The sequence below is a fragment of the Hippopotamus amphibius genome, chromosome X (assembly GCF_030028045.1).
Source record: "Hippopotamus amphibius kiboko isolate mHipAmp2 chromosome X, mHipAmp2.hap2, whole genome shotgun sequence".
Lineage (NCBI taxonomy): Eukaryota > Metazoa > Chordata > Mammalia > Artiodactyla > Hippopotamidae > Hippopotamus > Hippopotamus amphibius.
The window spans coordinates 112,557,557-112,574,493 of NC_080203.1; the positions used below are offsets into that span (position 1 = coordinate 112,557,557).

Sequence of the window (16,937 nt, forward strand, 5' to 3'; positions counted from 1 at the left end):
TGTTTTGAAATAATTTTAGATTTATAGAATAGTTCTAAAGATAAAACAGAGTTTCCACACACCCCTCACTCAGTTTCCCCTAATGTTAACATCTTATACTACCTTGGTATATTTGTTAAAACTAAAAAACCAACACTGATTCTTTACTATTAATTAACCTGTAGACTTTATTCAGATTTTATCACTTTGTCTACTAATGTCCTTTTTCTGTTGCAGGATTTTATCCAGGATACCACATTGCACTTAGTCCCCATGTCTCCTTAGGCTCCTCTGCTCTGTGATAATTTCTCAGCTTTTCGTTGTCTCCTATGACTTGAAAGTTTTGAAAAGTACTGGCTAGGTGTTTTGTGGAGTGTTCTTCAATTTGGGGTTGTCTGCTATTTACCTCATGGCTATATAGAAGTTATAGATTCTTTTTGTAGCACACTGGAGGCATATGATATCAATTTGACTTTATCACTGGTGATATGAACCACCAACACTTAGTTAAGTAGTGTAGGATTTCTTTACTGTAAAGTTATTCTTTTTTCATTTTTTATATTCTCTTTTTTGAACATGAGACACTAAATCCACCCATACTCAAAGCAGGAAGAGAATCAAAGTCCATCTCTTGATGAAAGAAGTATCTACTTATGCTATTTGAAATTATTCTGTAGGGAGATTTATCTCTTACCCCCAGTTTATTTATTTATTCATTTTTTTATATCAGGATGGACTCATGGGTCTTTATCTAATACATTAGGCTGTAATGTCATACTACTTTATTTGGGTGTGGTTTTTTTGTTTCTTTTCATTTTTGTTTTTGTCTTTTGGTCAAGTTATTCCAGCTTTGGCCATTGGGGACTCTCAGTTGTTTCATGTGGCACTTTGATATCCCTCATCCCTCTTCCTTGCTATCTGGAACTACAAGATGCTCCAGGTTTATCTTGTATATACCCTACCTTGAAGGGGCCAACTAGAGTATAGTTTTTATGAGACATTTCTCCAAGGCTCCCTGGTTCCCTTTTTTGGAGAATGGTATTAGAAATCTGGGTGCTGGTGGTCCTCATTACTTCTGGGGTGTCACTGCTGCCAGGGTCTCTCAGTGGAGAGAGCTATGAAATATATGTAAGTATACTGACCCATGTATATACACACTTCTATAATTATTTCTGCATTTATCCACCTTTATATAAATTATGCCAACCAAATAGTGAATTCATACTGATATCTCCAATTCTGATTTGGTACCGCAGAGTTTGTCTAACCTTCCCTCCTTGCGTATCTATAATTTCCCCCTCTGACAATATGAAACGTGGTTTTCACCATCCTTCATCCATTTATTCAACCCGAGACATATATGTAAAGCAGAGAATTATTAGTTAACCTAAATCCTTGTGAGAAACAAATTTGCCAACTAGAGTACAGTTTTTATATACACTGCTTTTGTCTTTATCCTTACAGTTGCCCTCCAAAACACCATTTCACAAAGTTATTTAGCCAACTTCTTTTCCGCTCACTTGCTTCAGTGAGGTTATGTCATACATTTATAACAGTTAGTTTCATTTGTCATAGTGTGTATTCCATTCTGAGATCCCCTGACATCCTGGTTGAATTTCTTTTACTTTGCATATATTAAAGTTTACTCTTTTTGATGTACAATGCTGTGAGTTTTGACAAATGCATTGAATCATATATCTACGACTCTAGTAGCATATGGAATAGTTCTGTCACCCTAAAATTCTACAGGGATTTTTTTGAGAGGGAACTACTGTGGGAAAGCACATGGAACAAAATCATCTCCTCACAGATTTGGTTCTATCTGATGATGTTAAATTTATTTCCATATTTCTAAAAACATTTTAAAAGTTTTGCAGATACACTTACTCACTAAGAATTCATAATTTTAGGCTTTTAAACAATATTCAAGAGTGTGACTATCAATTACCACTTACTAATCTCAGAGGATAACATCTGAGACCCAAACCTTGTCTCTTACTTAGACAGCAACTCACTGTAGAAAAGAGAGGCTACTCTATATGATCCAAAATCTTAATGGTCATGTATCAGTGATCTCAGTCCCTCCCAGTGTTGGTTATACCTGTCAGCTGAGAAAGTCCCTAGAATATCTGGGTCATTATAGCTTTGTAGCAGAGTAATCAAAAGAACCACTCAGGTTCAGCTATAATTTGAATTTGATTCTAGACAGAGATTCATAAGCAACAGCCTTTTCAGCTAATATCACCCAGATCAATGAGTAGCTGAGGGTAGAAGTACTGTCCCTACTGCAGCATGTACTGCTTTTATATTTTGTATTTTATTTTTTGTTTTTCTTTGGTTCATTGTTGTTTTGTTTGTTCTCCTCAGAGGCCTACAATTCAATTTCAGGGGCTTGAGTTGCTAGCATAACTGCCACATAGCTGACAGAAGTCCAAAGTGAGACTATAGCCACCTTAATAGATGAAAGGTGACTCAAATGTCATGAAAGAATCTTGAGATGTGGGTTCTCAATTTCTACTGTCAACTAAACTAAATTACCATGCACCAAAACAGTGATGGTATATACCACTATTTGTTGCAATAATTTAATTGTAAATTCTATGTGAGCCCCTACTCTGCACCTTTTTAGCTCAATGACTTTGGAAAGTTAACTTCTCTTAACAGGAAGAAGTAAGTTTCCTGTCTTCCATTTTAATATGGTTTTTATGTAGAACAATTGAGAAATTACACTTCAATATACTTGATAGTGTTTATGTGTATCATTTCTGTAGATGGTTGCTTACATAATGGGGTTAGAGATAAATAGGCTGCTGAAGCTAGGAAAGAAAAATTAACATTATACTTTGAATAAAGCAGCAGGATAGGAAACTTCCCAATCACCTTCAAATGAAAACATTCAAAACCCCTCGATCTCCCCAGAACACAGCTTGAGACTAGTGTACTAAGCTCCTTGTGAACCTAGTCTGTTATATATCCATCTCTGAACTCTCATTGTCCAGTAAAGAAATATATATTAAGTGCTCCATAAGGCTTTGCAAACTAAGTCTAAAAATCTAAACCTCTCATTTTACTATTGAAGAGACTGAAGTTGAGGTAAATTAAGATAGTGAAGTTCGTAGAGGTTGATCACAGGATGGCTAAGATCCAGTACATTTTTAATTTATTGATTATACTTTTGGCTCACAACATGGTAGAATGAGGACTGCTGAAGGTCGCTTTTGGACTAACAAAATTCATCATTTTTTTTGGCCTGCCATTTAGCAATTAGGTTCTGTTATATTTTTTTCCATCTCTATTCTTTTCCACACCTGTCCTTTTAAGGAATGGATGCCAGAAGATGTCTTTTTTTTTTTTTTTTTTTTTTTAGTTTTCCTTTTTTTATTTTTCTTATTTTTTGGGGGGTACACCAGGTTCAATCAACTGTTTTTATACACATATCCCCATGTTCCCTCCCTTCCTTGACGCCCCCCCCTCGAGTCCCCCCCACCCTCCCTGCCCCAGTCCTCTAAGGCATCTTCCATCCTTGAGTTGGGCTCCCTTTGTTATACAACAACTTCCCACTGACTATTTTACAGTTGGTAGTATATATATGTCTGTGCTACTCTCTTGCTTCGTCTCAGTTTCCCCTTCACCCCCCGCCCCCTCCCATACCTCGAGTTCTCCAGTCCATTCTCTGTATCTGCATCCTTGTCAGAAGTTGTCTTTTTAAAAGTATAGTTTGGCATCTGTCACTATTTAATGCAGTTAAATTCTGTGCATAATTAGGAGACAATTATAATATTGCATAAAGGCCATGAGGGCCTACACAGAACTGTCCTGTAGAAATTCCATATTGGAATGAAAATAATTGATGTTGAAAAAATAAATTTAAAGGTGCAGTTTTGCCTGCTTATTTGATAGAATTGTTAGCTTTGCCCGCCATCTCATGGAAGGCTGGAGCAATATTGTATTGCTCTCTTCTATATATTAATAGGACCAATATTTACATAAATTAAAATTGTGACAATTACTTCCTTTTTCTGTGACCTACACTACCAGGTGGATTTTCATCTATAAGCATAACTTTATTTTTCAAATTAATTATTTGACTCCCTATTTGTCTATTGATCTATCAATCAAGTCCAACCTTTCTCTTTAGAGGACTTTTACTCCTCCAAATGGCAAATTATCCAAGTAATCTGGGGACTTAATGCAATTCACAGTAGTAGGGGGGTGGTTGCATCAGTCAGGGTTCAAACAGAAAAACAGAAAACACTGGGGGTGATATGCATATAACAGGTCACTTATAATAGGGACCTGATAGTATGTAATTGTGGGAGCTGGTTAAACAGTCTTCATAAGACTTTGTCTTTGCTTTAGGTGCTGGAGCCCGAAGTCAGCACAGTGTTCAGGAAGGAGGAATGGATGTGAAGTGGGGAAAGCAAGAATATACTGGAAGTCATGAGGAATAGCTTGGAACCCACAAGGACAGACTGGAATTCGTGTTGATCTTCCACTGCCCCCAAACCTCCAACTCTGATGACATGAGTGCCCTGCAGGGGAAGTGGGCAGTCTTTTTTATGGAGCTGGTGAAGCTGAAGGAAGATATGAGGGGATGCTGGTGCAGCTGTGGGTCTGGCTGCTGCCTCACACTAAGGTAAGCCAGCAGATCAGTAGTAATGTGCCTCTGACTCTGCTTTCTGAGCATAAAACAAATAACCTTACTACTTTACCTTTGGGTTCCAAATCTCTCTCCAAATGCCTCTTGTAGCAGAAGTGATCTCAGAACCATGCAGGGGAATCTGAAGAAACTTTTAGTTCGCAGTACAAATCCCCCACAGGGGTAAACCTGCTTCCAAACAAAGGTGAAAATCTGCTCTTGTTCTCACTGCCACTGAGTGTCACCAGAAATTCCAAGTGTTTTTTTTCCCAATGTTTTGTTGGTGTCATTGCTAGTATATATCTCACCCAATTGTGCAGGGTTGCCCCAAACTTCAGATTCTAGTTCATAACTCTATTCTCTTTATGTCTTGTTTTAAACCACAGTGCTTGGTTCAAAGTTACTGGGTTCTGTGGGGACTTTCAAGGTCCTTTCCTGACAGCAGACCTTGGTAGGGGTGGCCATGGGCCCCCAGATCCCCAGACAGTTGTCCCTAACTTTGAATCTCAGTGAGTAGGAACTTGGGTCAAGTTATTTTCCATTCCAGAGTCTTATCTCATGTAGATTTCTCAACCTGCTCTCAAGGGGCCAGCAATAATATCCATTTTAAGGAGTATTATCAAAGGAAAGCCTTGGTCAGGCCATAGAATGTTTTATGACATCCTTCTTTCCCAGCATATATCTGCAAAGAAGGGTGTGTTATACTTCACAGGGGTGTTGGGGGAAAGGCAAGCCTCTGCATTCAACTTACACAAATAGCAGGTGTAAAACAAAAATAAATATTACTATTAAACAGTAACTGGACATCCAGTGCCCAAAACTTACGTTAAACAAGGTTTAAACAAGGTATTTTTAATAGCAATTTAACCTTTTATAAATAGTCAAAGAAAGTTTTAAGTAATGCATGGATGTCTAATGGGATATTTCTTCCAATGACAGGTATCAAAGTTATCTGTAAGCATAAAAAAACTCACTATTGTAACATTAAGTTATTTTTAAAGTTAGGTTAAATATATATTTTCAAATATTAGGAATTCCTACATTCCTGGCTAGTATCTTATTGGAGATGGTAGTCCCAAGAGGACTTCCTGGGAGGTAACCCTGTGGGAGTTCTCAAGCCATGAAAATTCAAGAGAATTCAGAGTGCAGAGTATACCGTGTCATGTGATTAAATTCCTGCCACCCTCCATGTGCTCAAATTAATCAGTATTACCATATGGATTCAGAAAATATGGACAACCCAAGTTATTTTTTCTAGAAGGATGAATTACCTTGTCAGGAATTCATCTACCCACTTCTCCCCTTCTGCTCTTCTGTGAGAGAGAACTGAGTGTGTGTGTGTGTGCACACGCGTGAGCGTGCATGTGTATGGCCAAGTGTATTCAAGGAACAAGACCATGGTTTGTTTTATTTTACTTTACTTTTAAAGAATAAACACATTTCTGAAATTTTCAACTCAACTGAAGAACTTTATAATAAACTGCTAAAAGTGAAAAAAATGATCATTTTCAGAGTGTCAGAAATGAGAATATAGATTCTTATAAGGCTATTAATTTTTTCACCAGAATTAGGAACATTTTGAAATCAACCATAAGAGAACAAATTAAAAGAATAGATAAATTACTTATGCATTCCTATAGATATAAGGGGTAAAGATAGGAGTAAAGAAACCAAGTGAGGGAGGGAAAATGTGAAGAAGGGAGGAAGGCAGAGAAGGGAGATGGAAGAGGCAGTTTCTATTGTGCAAAATACATAAAAGACAAAAAGCAAATCTCGTAAACTACATCTTAAAGTCCAGCCTTCTGAGGTAATACCTAGCTGGAGCTGGAGTATGAGGCCTTCAGGACGGCAGGCACGACGCACGGTCTTGGTTCTCTTCCTCCTCCGATATATCTGCGGAACTGGAAGACTCATCCGAGCCGGCATCCATTACCCCAGCTCCAGGAGCTCCCCAGCGATGGTGACGACCTCTGTGTCTCAGGTGACGCATGAGGAACCGAAGCATGTGGCTGTCGAGCAGGTTGGTGTGGTGCAGGTTGTCTTCATCTCGTTCCTTCTTGTTCTTCTTAATCACACTCTTTAAGTCAGGAACGTGAGCGCAAACGTTAGCTGTGGGTGCCCAGATCTTAGCATCATGGTCTAGGCCACTGGTCGCCATCACAGGTAGGTTAGGATGGGGTTCAACACAATTAACAGTCCCTCCTTTATCCCCCTCGATGCACTGCACAATCTGGCAGGATGACTTCTCCCAGAGGAAGATGTGCCCGCAATCACTGCCACTCACAATAAACTCACTTCTGGGGCCATAGAAATTGACACCTTTGACTGTGGCATTATTTCTGTGCCCCTTGTATCTTTTAACATACTGGGCTCCATCCTCGTGAGAGGAGTTGAAGAGGTAAATATCCTCATCATTGTAACTGGCCAGAAGCTCTGTGCCATCGTGACTGTACACAAGGCAGGTGACGTTTGCTTTAGCATCACAGTTGACCAGGTGATGCGGGCAGAATTTCTTGAGTACTCCGTTATTCTCACTCTCATCTATTTTCCTCTGGTCATAAATTCTCACAAACTGATCTCTTCCCCCCACTGCAAATTGGTAGGTATTGGCAGGATTCACAAAGATTGTATACAGCCCCACTTTCTTCTCGTTCTCTTTTGTCACCACCACTTTTGAAGCCGGCTGGCTTTGTCTGAGGTCAATGGCGAAGACAACTGCATCTTCACCTGACGTCAGGAACTTAAAAGGGGAGTCAGGCTCCAGAGCCAAACTGTGGGAGGCTCCCCTGTGCTGGGCCACGCACTTAGTATTCACGCAGTGTAGTGCAGCAGATAGCTCTGCTATGTATACCTGCCCATCACGGGCACACGTGGCCACGGTGGAATCACCACAGCTGGGAAGGAACTTGACCTGAAAAACATTATTGCTGTGGCCACTCTCAAACTCCAGGACTGGGTGCTCACGCACCCAGTCCCACAATATCACTCTAAGGTCATCACCGCTAGTGGCCAACAAGGTGCCACGCTGGTTGAAGTGCAAAGCATTGACACAACCATCATGGCCCTCAAGCGCATACTGCAACTGGAAACGCTGCACAAAGGCTCTCGCCCCACAGGCCTCAGAGACAAAGTGGGCACTCGAACCCAGCTGGCGCTCTCGAAGAGCTTTAACGGCTTGCCAGCGAGGGTTGGGGAGGGCAGATGTCTCGGAAGCCACCCAGTCCTCCAGGGCCTGATTCTGGGCTGCTAAAGTCGGCCCAGGGTGAGCCTCATCGCACTGTACCTCAGGCTGCTCTTCTTCCGCCGATTCTTCCTCCTCCTCTTCCTCCTCCTCCTCCTCCTCCTCCTCTCCTAGCTCTTCTGAGCGGTAACGGAACTGGTTTCTGTCATTGCCTCGCAAATACTCGAAGTCTTCCAAGGTATCAATATCGATCTCTTCACTCGAACTTTCCATATCTGTGCCTTGATATTCTCTGCTGGCGCGGCGGGGAGAGTCACCCTCGCCGGTACCGCCACCACTTCCACTCAGGCTCATTTCAACGTGTGAGGAGGCCTCCCTCGCCGCCTCCGCCCCAGAGGGCCCCTCAGGGCTCTCGGACAGGCTTCTGTTCTCTAAGTCTGGAAGGCCATCCGTGCCGCTCACGTTGTCAGACATCTTTAAAGAGGCGCGCTCTAGTCGGTGTGAGGCGAATAAAAGTCTTAGCAGCCTGAGGAAGGGAGCAGGCCCACCGCGGGAGGAGAGGAGCCGGCAGCGAAGAGGGTAGGCCGAGCGCCGCGACGCCGACCGAGGCCAAAGGGGAGGGGCGGGTTTTGGCTGAGGCTGCTGGGAGTATGGGAGCTGGTGAGGGTCAAAAGACTTCGTCTTATCTCGAGTCTCGCGATATTTCGAGACCTTGGATTTTTCTAGAACCTGGAAAGTTCGCCCCACCCCCGCCAAGCCATTTTACATTGTCTGCCGCTGTGCTTGCCGATCTATTGAAACATTGTGCTTTGGGAAAAATTCTTATTAGAGAACCATCAGCAAAAGTGATCTTCCTTAGGCAAAATAGTTGTAAGACGTTGAGGGCTTTGCCTGAAGAAAAGGTACAGTATGAAATGACGAAACAGGCAAACGCAATGAAAGACTGCTAAAGTCCCCAAGCTAGTGAGTTCCTGACATGCAAGAAATATGTTCAGCAAATCAAACAGCTTGAGGGAAACCTTGAGAGCTCTAATTGGTAGAAATGGCATAAGGTAGACATAAAATACACGATGACTAGTTAATTACATTTGAAGTTAAAAAAAGAATACTTTTTTTTAGTGTGAGTAGATCCCAAATACTGCATTAGACATTCTACTAAAAAAATTCATTATTTATCTGAAATGCAAATTTAACTGTCGTGTATTTTTATTTGTTATAGCTGGCAGACTTACTTAGTGAGAAGAATAATTTATTCTTTCTATGTAATCAAAGCCGAAATCAACTGGTCAATTTAAAGTAGACACTGAGATGAGTAACTGCTTCACCAATTTCAAATAGAAGCACCGCCTTTTTTCTCTTTGCGGCAGAGATTCTATATATTAACTGGGAGTTAGTTCACTTTAAGATACTTAGGGAATACCAACACAATTTTATGGGAAAAAATTATAGAATTATCAAAATATTTAAAATATCTCCCGAAATATGTCAGAGGCTTTTGGGGGAGCTTTTAGGTAATGAAAAGATCTTTCAAAGGCAGTTAACTGGCATTGCTGTGTTAACTTCAGAGCTTCTCCAAATGAACTATCTAAGGTGATGTCAGTAAATTTTCGAAGAGCTACAGTAAACTGCTGACTAAGAATGCCGGAATGAGGAAAACAAGATTTCCTTCAGAGTAATTGCAAGATCGATGCAAAATTGATTAAACATAGAAGCATAAAGTCTTCCAACGAGATACAGCGGTTCCAAGGCTAACAGTAATGGTAAGACACATAAAAGAATATTCATCCCAATTTGTAAAGAATAGCGCAGCAACCTGAAAACCACCTGAGACCCCATCAAGAGTAGCATGGGTAAGTAGACTAGCATATATTTCTAAAGTGGAATAATGTAAAAAAGTGAGGATTAATAAATTAAAACTGAATACATCAACATGGATAAATCAAAAACCATGATGAGTGAAAACACAAGTGACAGAAGAATAGTTAGTAATTTCATTTTCATGCCAATCTTTATAGTTTTCATATGTAATAAAATATTTAGAGGCAAGAAAATAATTGATTCAAAATTCAGGATAATTATTACCTGTGGAGGAAAGGAGGAAGTTAAAATCTGGTAGAGAGGAAGCTCCAGTAATTCTTGGTAATATTTATAGCTTACTGTGGATATAGGTGTGTTGTTATTCTTTTTATTGTTTATTGCCTGGCATACACACTTATGTATTCTTTGCTATGTATTATATATATTGCATAGTAGCTTTTTTTTTAAAAGATAATGTTCACTAACAAGGGGTCTTGCTTGGCCATGGAGCTCAAAAACAGGAAAACTAGAGCATCAACCCCTAGTATGCTCATCCTGGCATTGTCCAGGAGAGGAAACCTAATAAATTGGCTTTGGAAATTGTCTCATTGCAAGGAACAGTTCCATTGTTAGAGGTTCAATCAGGTTATTTAATGTGATGCTATTGTAATAGTTTGACTTTTTTTCTACATGCTTATTAAGCAAACTTTGGCTATGAATTGTCTTTAAATTTAAATTTTCATTTAAGTTTGCTTTTAATTTAATTGATCCATTTGGTATATTTCCATTCCCATTCATTCAATTATTCACCTCAAATTTATTTAGCGCTTCTATGCACCATGTAGTGTTCTAGGTCCTGACAATACAGCGGTGAATAAAAGTGGTAGCCCCTTCACTCATGGAGTTTATAATGCAGTGGGAAAAAGAGACAACAGACAAGTCAATATATAGACAGAGCATATGAGGCAGTGGTGATTGTATGGAGAGAAATGAAGATGTGGAGAGAAATAAAGGTTTGTAAGTACATAAAGACTGGAGGTTGTTATTTTAGATAGTGCATTCAGGAAAGGTCTCCTTTATGGGATGACATTTAAGTAGAGGGCTGAATGAAAAAAGAAATGGAGCATGCAAATATCTAGGATAAGAACACTCCTTATGTAGTGACTCAGTGCAAATGCTCTAAAATTGTAGGACAATATGAGTGTTCATGGAACTTCAAGGAGGCCACTATGACTGAAACAATGCAAGTAAGCATTGGGGAGAGTGTCAGGCTATGAAACTGAAAGAAACAAAGGCCAGTTAAACAGAGACTTGTTGTCCATAATAAATAATTTTATTTTTTGTTTCATTCTATGGGTACTGGAAAGCCTTTAGAAGCTTGTGAACATGGCAGTTGCATTATCTGACATACTTTTTAAAAAGATGATACTGGCTGCTATGTGGAGAATAGAATGGGGTAGCAAAAGAGAACAGAAGTACTAAACTATTGATCTAATCTGGGTGAGAAATTGAGGTGGCTTAATTTAGGATGAGGATAGTACGTGTCAAGAAAGCTGGTTAGGTTTGGAATAAATTTTGAAAGTAAAAATTATAGCATTTACTAATGAGTTGAATGTGAGTGTGAAGTGGATTAGTCAAGCTACTAGCAAGAAGCACATGTCACTTGGGCAATTTGAAGCAGTTCAATAGGTGTTTTTTGTTTTTTGTTAGTTTGTTTTTTGCAAAGATGAGAGAAGGCTGAAGGGAAATCACAAGGGAATAATCAAGATGTCAAGGCTGTTATGAACAGGAAGATATTATACCCTTAGGCCTAAAGGTGGGGAGGAGAGAGAGCAGTTATAAAAAACCTGAAACAGGGCAATGTGGAGAGTCTGACTTGACAGGAGCTATCATTAGCCATCCTTCAGTGCACCTGTAGGGAGTGAGCCAGGGAAACATATCCCCCAGATTCATTCTTCTCCCTCTGCTCTCCTGATGGTACTTCCCACTGAGTCATATGAAGTAGGTAGGATTTTATATCCTGTGACTTTACTGAATTTATTAGTTCTAACAGCTTGTGTGTGTGTGTGTGTGTGTGTGTGTGTGTGTGTGTGTGGTCTTTAGAAGTTTTCATATACTGTGTAAGACCATGTCATCTGCAGACACATAATTTTACTTCCGTTCCAATTTGGATGCCTTTTATTAATTTTCTCTTGCCTAATTTCCCTGTCTAGGAGTTTCAGTACCATGTTGAATAGAAGTGTCAAGAGTGGGCATCCTTGCCTTTTTCCTGATCTTAGAGAAAAAGCTTTCGGTTTTTCACTGTTGAGTGTGATGTTAGCTGTGGAAATTTCATATATATCACCTATATTATGTAGAGGCAAATTCCTTCTATAACTAATTTGTTAAGAGTTTTTATCATGAAAGGGTATTGAATTTTGTCAAAAGTTTTCTTTTGCATCTTTTGTGATTGTGTGATTTTTATCCTTCATTGGGTTAGTATGGTTTATGACATTGATTGATTTGCTTATTTTGAACCATCCTTGCACCCCAGGGATAAATCCCAGATGTTCATGGTGTATGATCCTTTTAATATGCTGTTGAATTGATTTGGTAGTTTTTTGTTGAGGATTTTTGCATCTGTGTTCATCAGGAATATTGGCTTACAGCTTTGTTTTCTTGTGCCTTGTCTGGATTTGGTATCAGGGTAAATAACAATGAAATATTCAAAAAGGAAATTAAGGAAACAATCCCATTTACAATAGCACCAAAAAGAATAAAATACTCAAGAATAAACTTAACCAAGGAGGTATAATGAAAGCTATAGAACATTAATGAAAGAATTTAAAGACACAAATAAATGGAAAGACATCCCGGGTTCATGTATTAGAAGACTTAATATTGTTAAAATGTCCATACTATCCAAATTAATTTGCAGGTTCAATGCAATTCCTATCAAAATTCCAACAGTCTTTTTTTCAGAAGTGGAAAGACCAAACCTCAAATTCATATGGGAAGTTCTAGAGATCTATTTACAACATTGGACCCATAGTTAACAATACTATATTTTACACTCAAAGAGTGGTCAAAGTAGATTTATGTTGTGTTCTCACTAAAATAAAAACACATAAATAAAAAAGTTTAATTAAATTAAAAAAGAAAGAGAATAAATCTGAATGAGCAAATATAAGCTACCTGGTCGCTGGAGGGTAAATTCAAATCAATGATTACTCCTAAGTGTTTTCTAGGAACAGTGAGTGAACGGCGGTGAATTTTTTTTTTCTTTAAGAACTTTTGTTGAGATACAATTGACATACAATAAACTGCATATATTTAAAGCGTACAATTTGATATTTTTTTATTAGTAATGTATATATGGCAATCCCAATCTCCCAATTCATCCCCTCCCGCCCCCACTTTCCCCACTTGGTGTCCATATTTGTTCTCTACTTCTGAATGGCAGTGACATTTACTAAAATGAGGACTAGGAATGGCGATGGGGGAATCAAGATTTCTGTCATTTATATCAAGTATAAAAATGCCCACTTAACATTGGGAAAATAGAAATATTAAGTTGACAATTGGATACAGATGTCTGGAGTTGTTTATAGGAGAGATTATAAATATAAATTTGGAAGTCATTAGCCACTGGGAACAAAGGATATCGCCTAGGGAGTGAGTGCATAGTGAGAACAGCAAAGAACTGAGGATTGGGTGCTGAAACACTCAAATATTTATTTTAGGAAGAAAAGGAGAATCCAACTATATGGAGCAGAAGGAGTGGCCAGTTATGTAGGAGAAAAACATGAGAACAAGAAGAAAGTGTAGAAACTGTTTTACAAAGGAAGGATTGATCAACTGTGCCAAATATTGCTAAGAGGTTAAGATAAAACCTGAGAACTGACCATTGGATTTGGTCAGTTCCAAAGTCACTTGTTACCTTCCTGTTACCATACCTAACCAGGATATTATATGCTAATGACAATGATTTAGTAGTAAGGGTGAAAACTGATAATGCAGTGAAGATAGGAGAAGTTTTAGGAGGAAAGTCTTGAATAGGGGAGAGGAAATAGGATTCAATACACAGATAGAGGAATTGTAACAAGAGGGGAGACAAGATATTAAGTATAGAGGCAAATAGATTGTTAGATCTGGTAGTGCAAGAATGTGCACACTCTATTGTAGTTGCTTCCATTCTCTCAGTGAATAAAGAAGGAAGGATATCAGCTATGAATGAGGGAGATTAAAGCTGTGCTGGATCTTTGAGGCAGAAAAAGCTGTGAAATAGTCAACTCAGAAAATGCGAGAATGAATCCAACAGGGATATGGAGAATAGTTGCCTGGAAGCAGAGAGGATCCACTTGTGCTTTCATACCCTAAAAGTAAATAAGAGAGCATGATTATTTATTTTTCTCTAACTATTTTAAGCACTTGAGGACAGAAGTAGAGTAGGCAAATATCTGGATTCAACTAAATTCTGAATTTTTTGCTGGTTGAGGATAATGGAGAGTTGGGGGCGGCAAAGAGCTTAGATTCTACATAATGAAATTATAATAATGAACCTTGAAATTTAACTATAAAAAAGAGAATTGAGGACAAGAGGGGGAAGATGAAAAGGGCAAATTTGATAGGGTCAGCAGATTGGAGGTCCCAGTGGAGTCAGCTTTCGAAGTGATCAGCAAGTGTGTTCAACCATAGAGGAACTAAAGTTCACTTTTGCTTCACTATCTTATGCCTGTAAGTGTATGTGAAGTTTAGGAGAACAGGATGACCCAGAGCCCTATAATCTGTACCCAAGCTATTAAAGCAAAAGCAATTTGATTAAAAGATTAAAGTAATTCACTCTAAGACATGGCTGACTGATAAGCTTAATTTTACCAGAAACTATTTCCTTAATCTAAGAGGAACTTCCTACTCTAGGACAGATATTTTTTAGAAGAAACTTCCCAGAGCCATTTGAATACCCCAGGAAATTACTATAGCTACTCTTATAGACCAGCAATGTGGCAGCTTGATTCTGAAAGTGGCAAAAGAGGGGCCTTCATCTGATTGCCTCTGGGTTTGGGGATTCAGGAGACGGTCATTTCTAAAATGACCTCCATCACATAATGGGCTTGTCTTGTTTTCTGCCCTCATGGATATAATACCCCCTTGAGGGAAACAGATTTGTAAACCAGTATCATGAAGTGAAGTACATACCAAGATTAGTAGAGATTTTTCTGTGAAGATTTCATAAGATGTTGGCAAAACTTACATTTAAATGTACTTCCTAGATTTTAGAATGACCTATTCAGATTTCTAGGAAGCTCAGAAATTTCAGGATGCCATTTGGAACCAAAGAAAGAAAGAAAAAATCTTTATATTCTAGAATAAATTCCATTATAAATGAATAATTAAAATAGCAAAATGTATGCTAATCAAATTATTATCGAAGGGTCCTAGAGTGAAAGTAGAGTGACAGGAGAAACTGTTTTGGCATAGACATAGAGTTTAGATGGGCTTCCAAGAAAGGTATTTGAGCTTAACAGTGAAGGAAGAACAGCAGAGCAGCACACAGCCACCTCGCATAAGTTTTCTGCTAGGCCCTTGTGTATGCGTGCCCACATTCCTTGGCCTCATCCGCATTCTGTCTCAGTCCCTTTTCTGTGTGGGATCTGGCAAGGAAGCAGTTGGAGATTAATACATGGTCTGTGACGGGAGGGAGGAGACGGCGTGACATATTTGGAAAATACAAAGTCTTGGTATGATTGGAGCACAGAGTCAGTGTAAACAGCAGTATGAGATGAGGCCAGCCTGTAATTTGGAATGCTTTATTGTAGCAACTCTCAGACTTTTTGGCCTCAGGACCCCTTTGCATTCTTAAAAATTATTGTGACTCCCAAAGTACTTGTACTTATGTGATTTACATCTTCTGATATTTGCCATACTGGAAATGAAAGCTGAGAAATATTTAACTATTTGTAATTTATTTATTTCAAACAAGAATAATAAATCCATTACACATTAACATGAATGATATATTTTTATTAAAGGTAATTAATTTTCCCCAACAAAATGTATTTAACGAGAAGATTGGCATTGTTTTACAATTTTGCATTTTTTATTGTGTGGTTTAATAGAAGACATCTGGATTCTCATATTTGCTTCTTCAAGCAATCTGTTGCAGTATCACAAGTTATTTAGTGTCTAGAAAACTTGATTGTACATTTGTGAGAGAATGAGGACCAAAAAGGCAAATAACAATTTAAGATTGTCATGAACATAATTTTGACCTTTTAGACCTACTAAAAGGGTCTCAGGGACCCATCCTCACTCCCCATGAGTCCCCATGCACACTTTGAGAACTGCTGCTTTCTTATAAAGGCATATAGAGAACAAGTTGGAATTTTTCTAGTAGATGACGCATAGAAACAAATAATTTAAGCAAAGATTGAATTTACATTTAAAGTGATTACTCCCAGTGTGGGAAATAAGTTGGATAAAGGCAAGGTTAGATGTTTGGAAACTAATTAAATTTGAACAATTTCTCATATTCTGTCCAGAAGGACTCTTTTACAAACACATGTGTGATACTGGTTATACTTTTAATGTGTTTAGTTTCCTCTACTCAAGAGTAAGTTACTGGAAGCAGGTGCTACTTTTCATTCATCTTTATAACTACAGCTTTTGGTAGAGTGTATAAGAGTAGGAACTCAGTAAAGATTTGTTAAAAATAAATGAAAGAGGACTTCCTAGGTGGCACAGTGGGTAAGAATCCGCCTGCCAATGCAGGGGACACGGGTTTGATCCCTGCCCCAGGAAGATACCACATGCCGTGGAGCAACTAAGCCCGTGTGCCACAGCTATTGAGCCTGTGCTCTAGAGCCCATGAGCCACAACTAATGAGCCCATGTGCTACTACTACTGAAGCCCATGCGCCTAGAGCCCATGCTCTGCAACAAGAGAGGCCACCACAATGAGAAGCCCACGCACCACAATGAAGAGTAGACCCCACTCACCACAACTAGAGAAAGCCCGTGTGCAGCAATGAAGACCCAACACAGCCAATAAAATAAATAAATTAATTAATTAATTAATTAATTAAAAATAAATAAATAAATAAATGAAAGAGGGGACTTCACTGATGGTCCAGTGGTTAAGACTTCACCTTCCGATGCAGAGGGTGCGGGTTTGATCCCTGATCCCGGAGCTGAGATCCCACATGCCTTGTGGCTGGAAAACCAAAACATAAAACAGAAGCAATATTGTTAGCAAATTCAATAAAGACTTAAAAAAAACAGTCCACATCAAAAAAAAAATCTTAAAAAAATGAAAGAACTAACTAAATGGCTATCAGAATATTGCAGATAAATGATGGTCTAG

At 38.8% G+C, this 16,937-nt stretch overlaps 1 protein-coding gene across 1 annotated transcript; it reads right to left on the bottom strand.

Annotated features, from left to right (window-relative positions):
• Nucleotides 1-6,458: 6,458 nt before the first annotated feature.
• On the bottom strand, nucleotides 6,459-8,273 carry LOC130842388 (DDB1- and CUL4-associated factor 8-like). The gene has a single exon (XM_057719037.1). The coding sequence runs from the start codon at nucleotides 8,271-8,273 to the stop codon at nucleotides 6,459-6,461; it is 1,815 nt and encodes a 604-aa protein (XP_057575020.1).
• Between the last annotated feature and the right edge of the window lie 8,664 nt (nucleotides 8,274-16,937).

What these genes read in the sequence shown, in the direction of transcription:
- LOC130842388 (XM_057719037.1), bottom strand. Translation starts at nt 8,273, where the DNA reads ATGTCTGACAACGTGAGCGGCACGGATGGCCTTCCAGACTTAGAGAAC.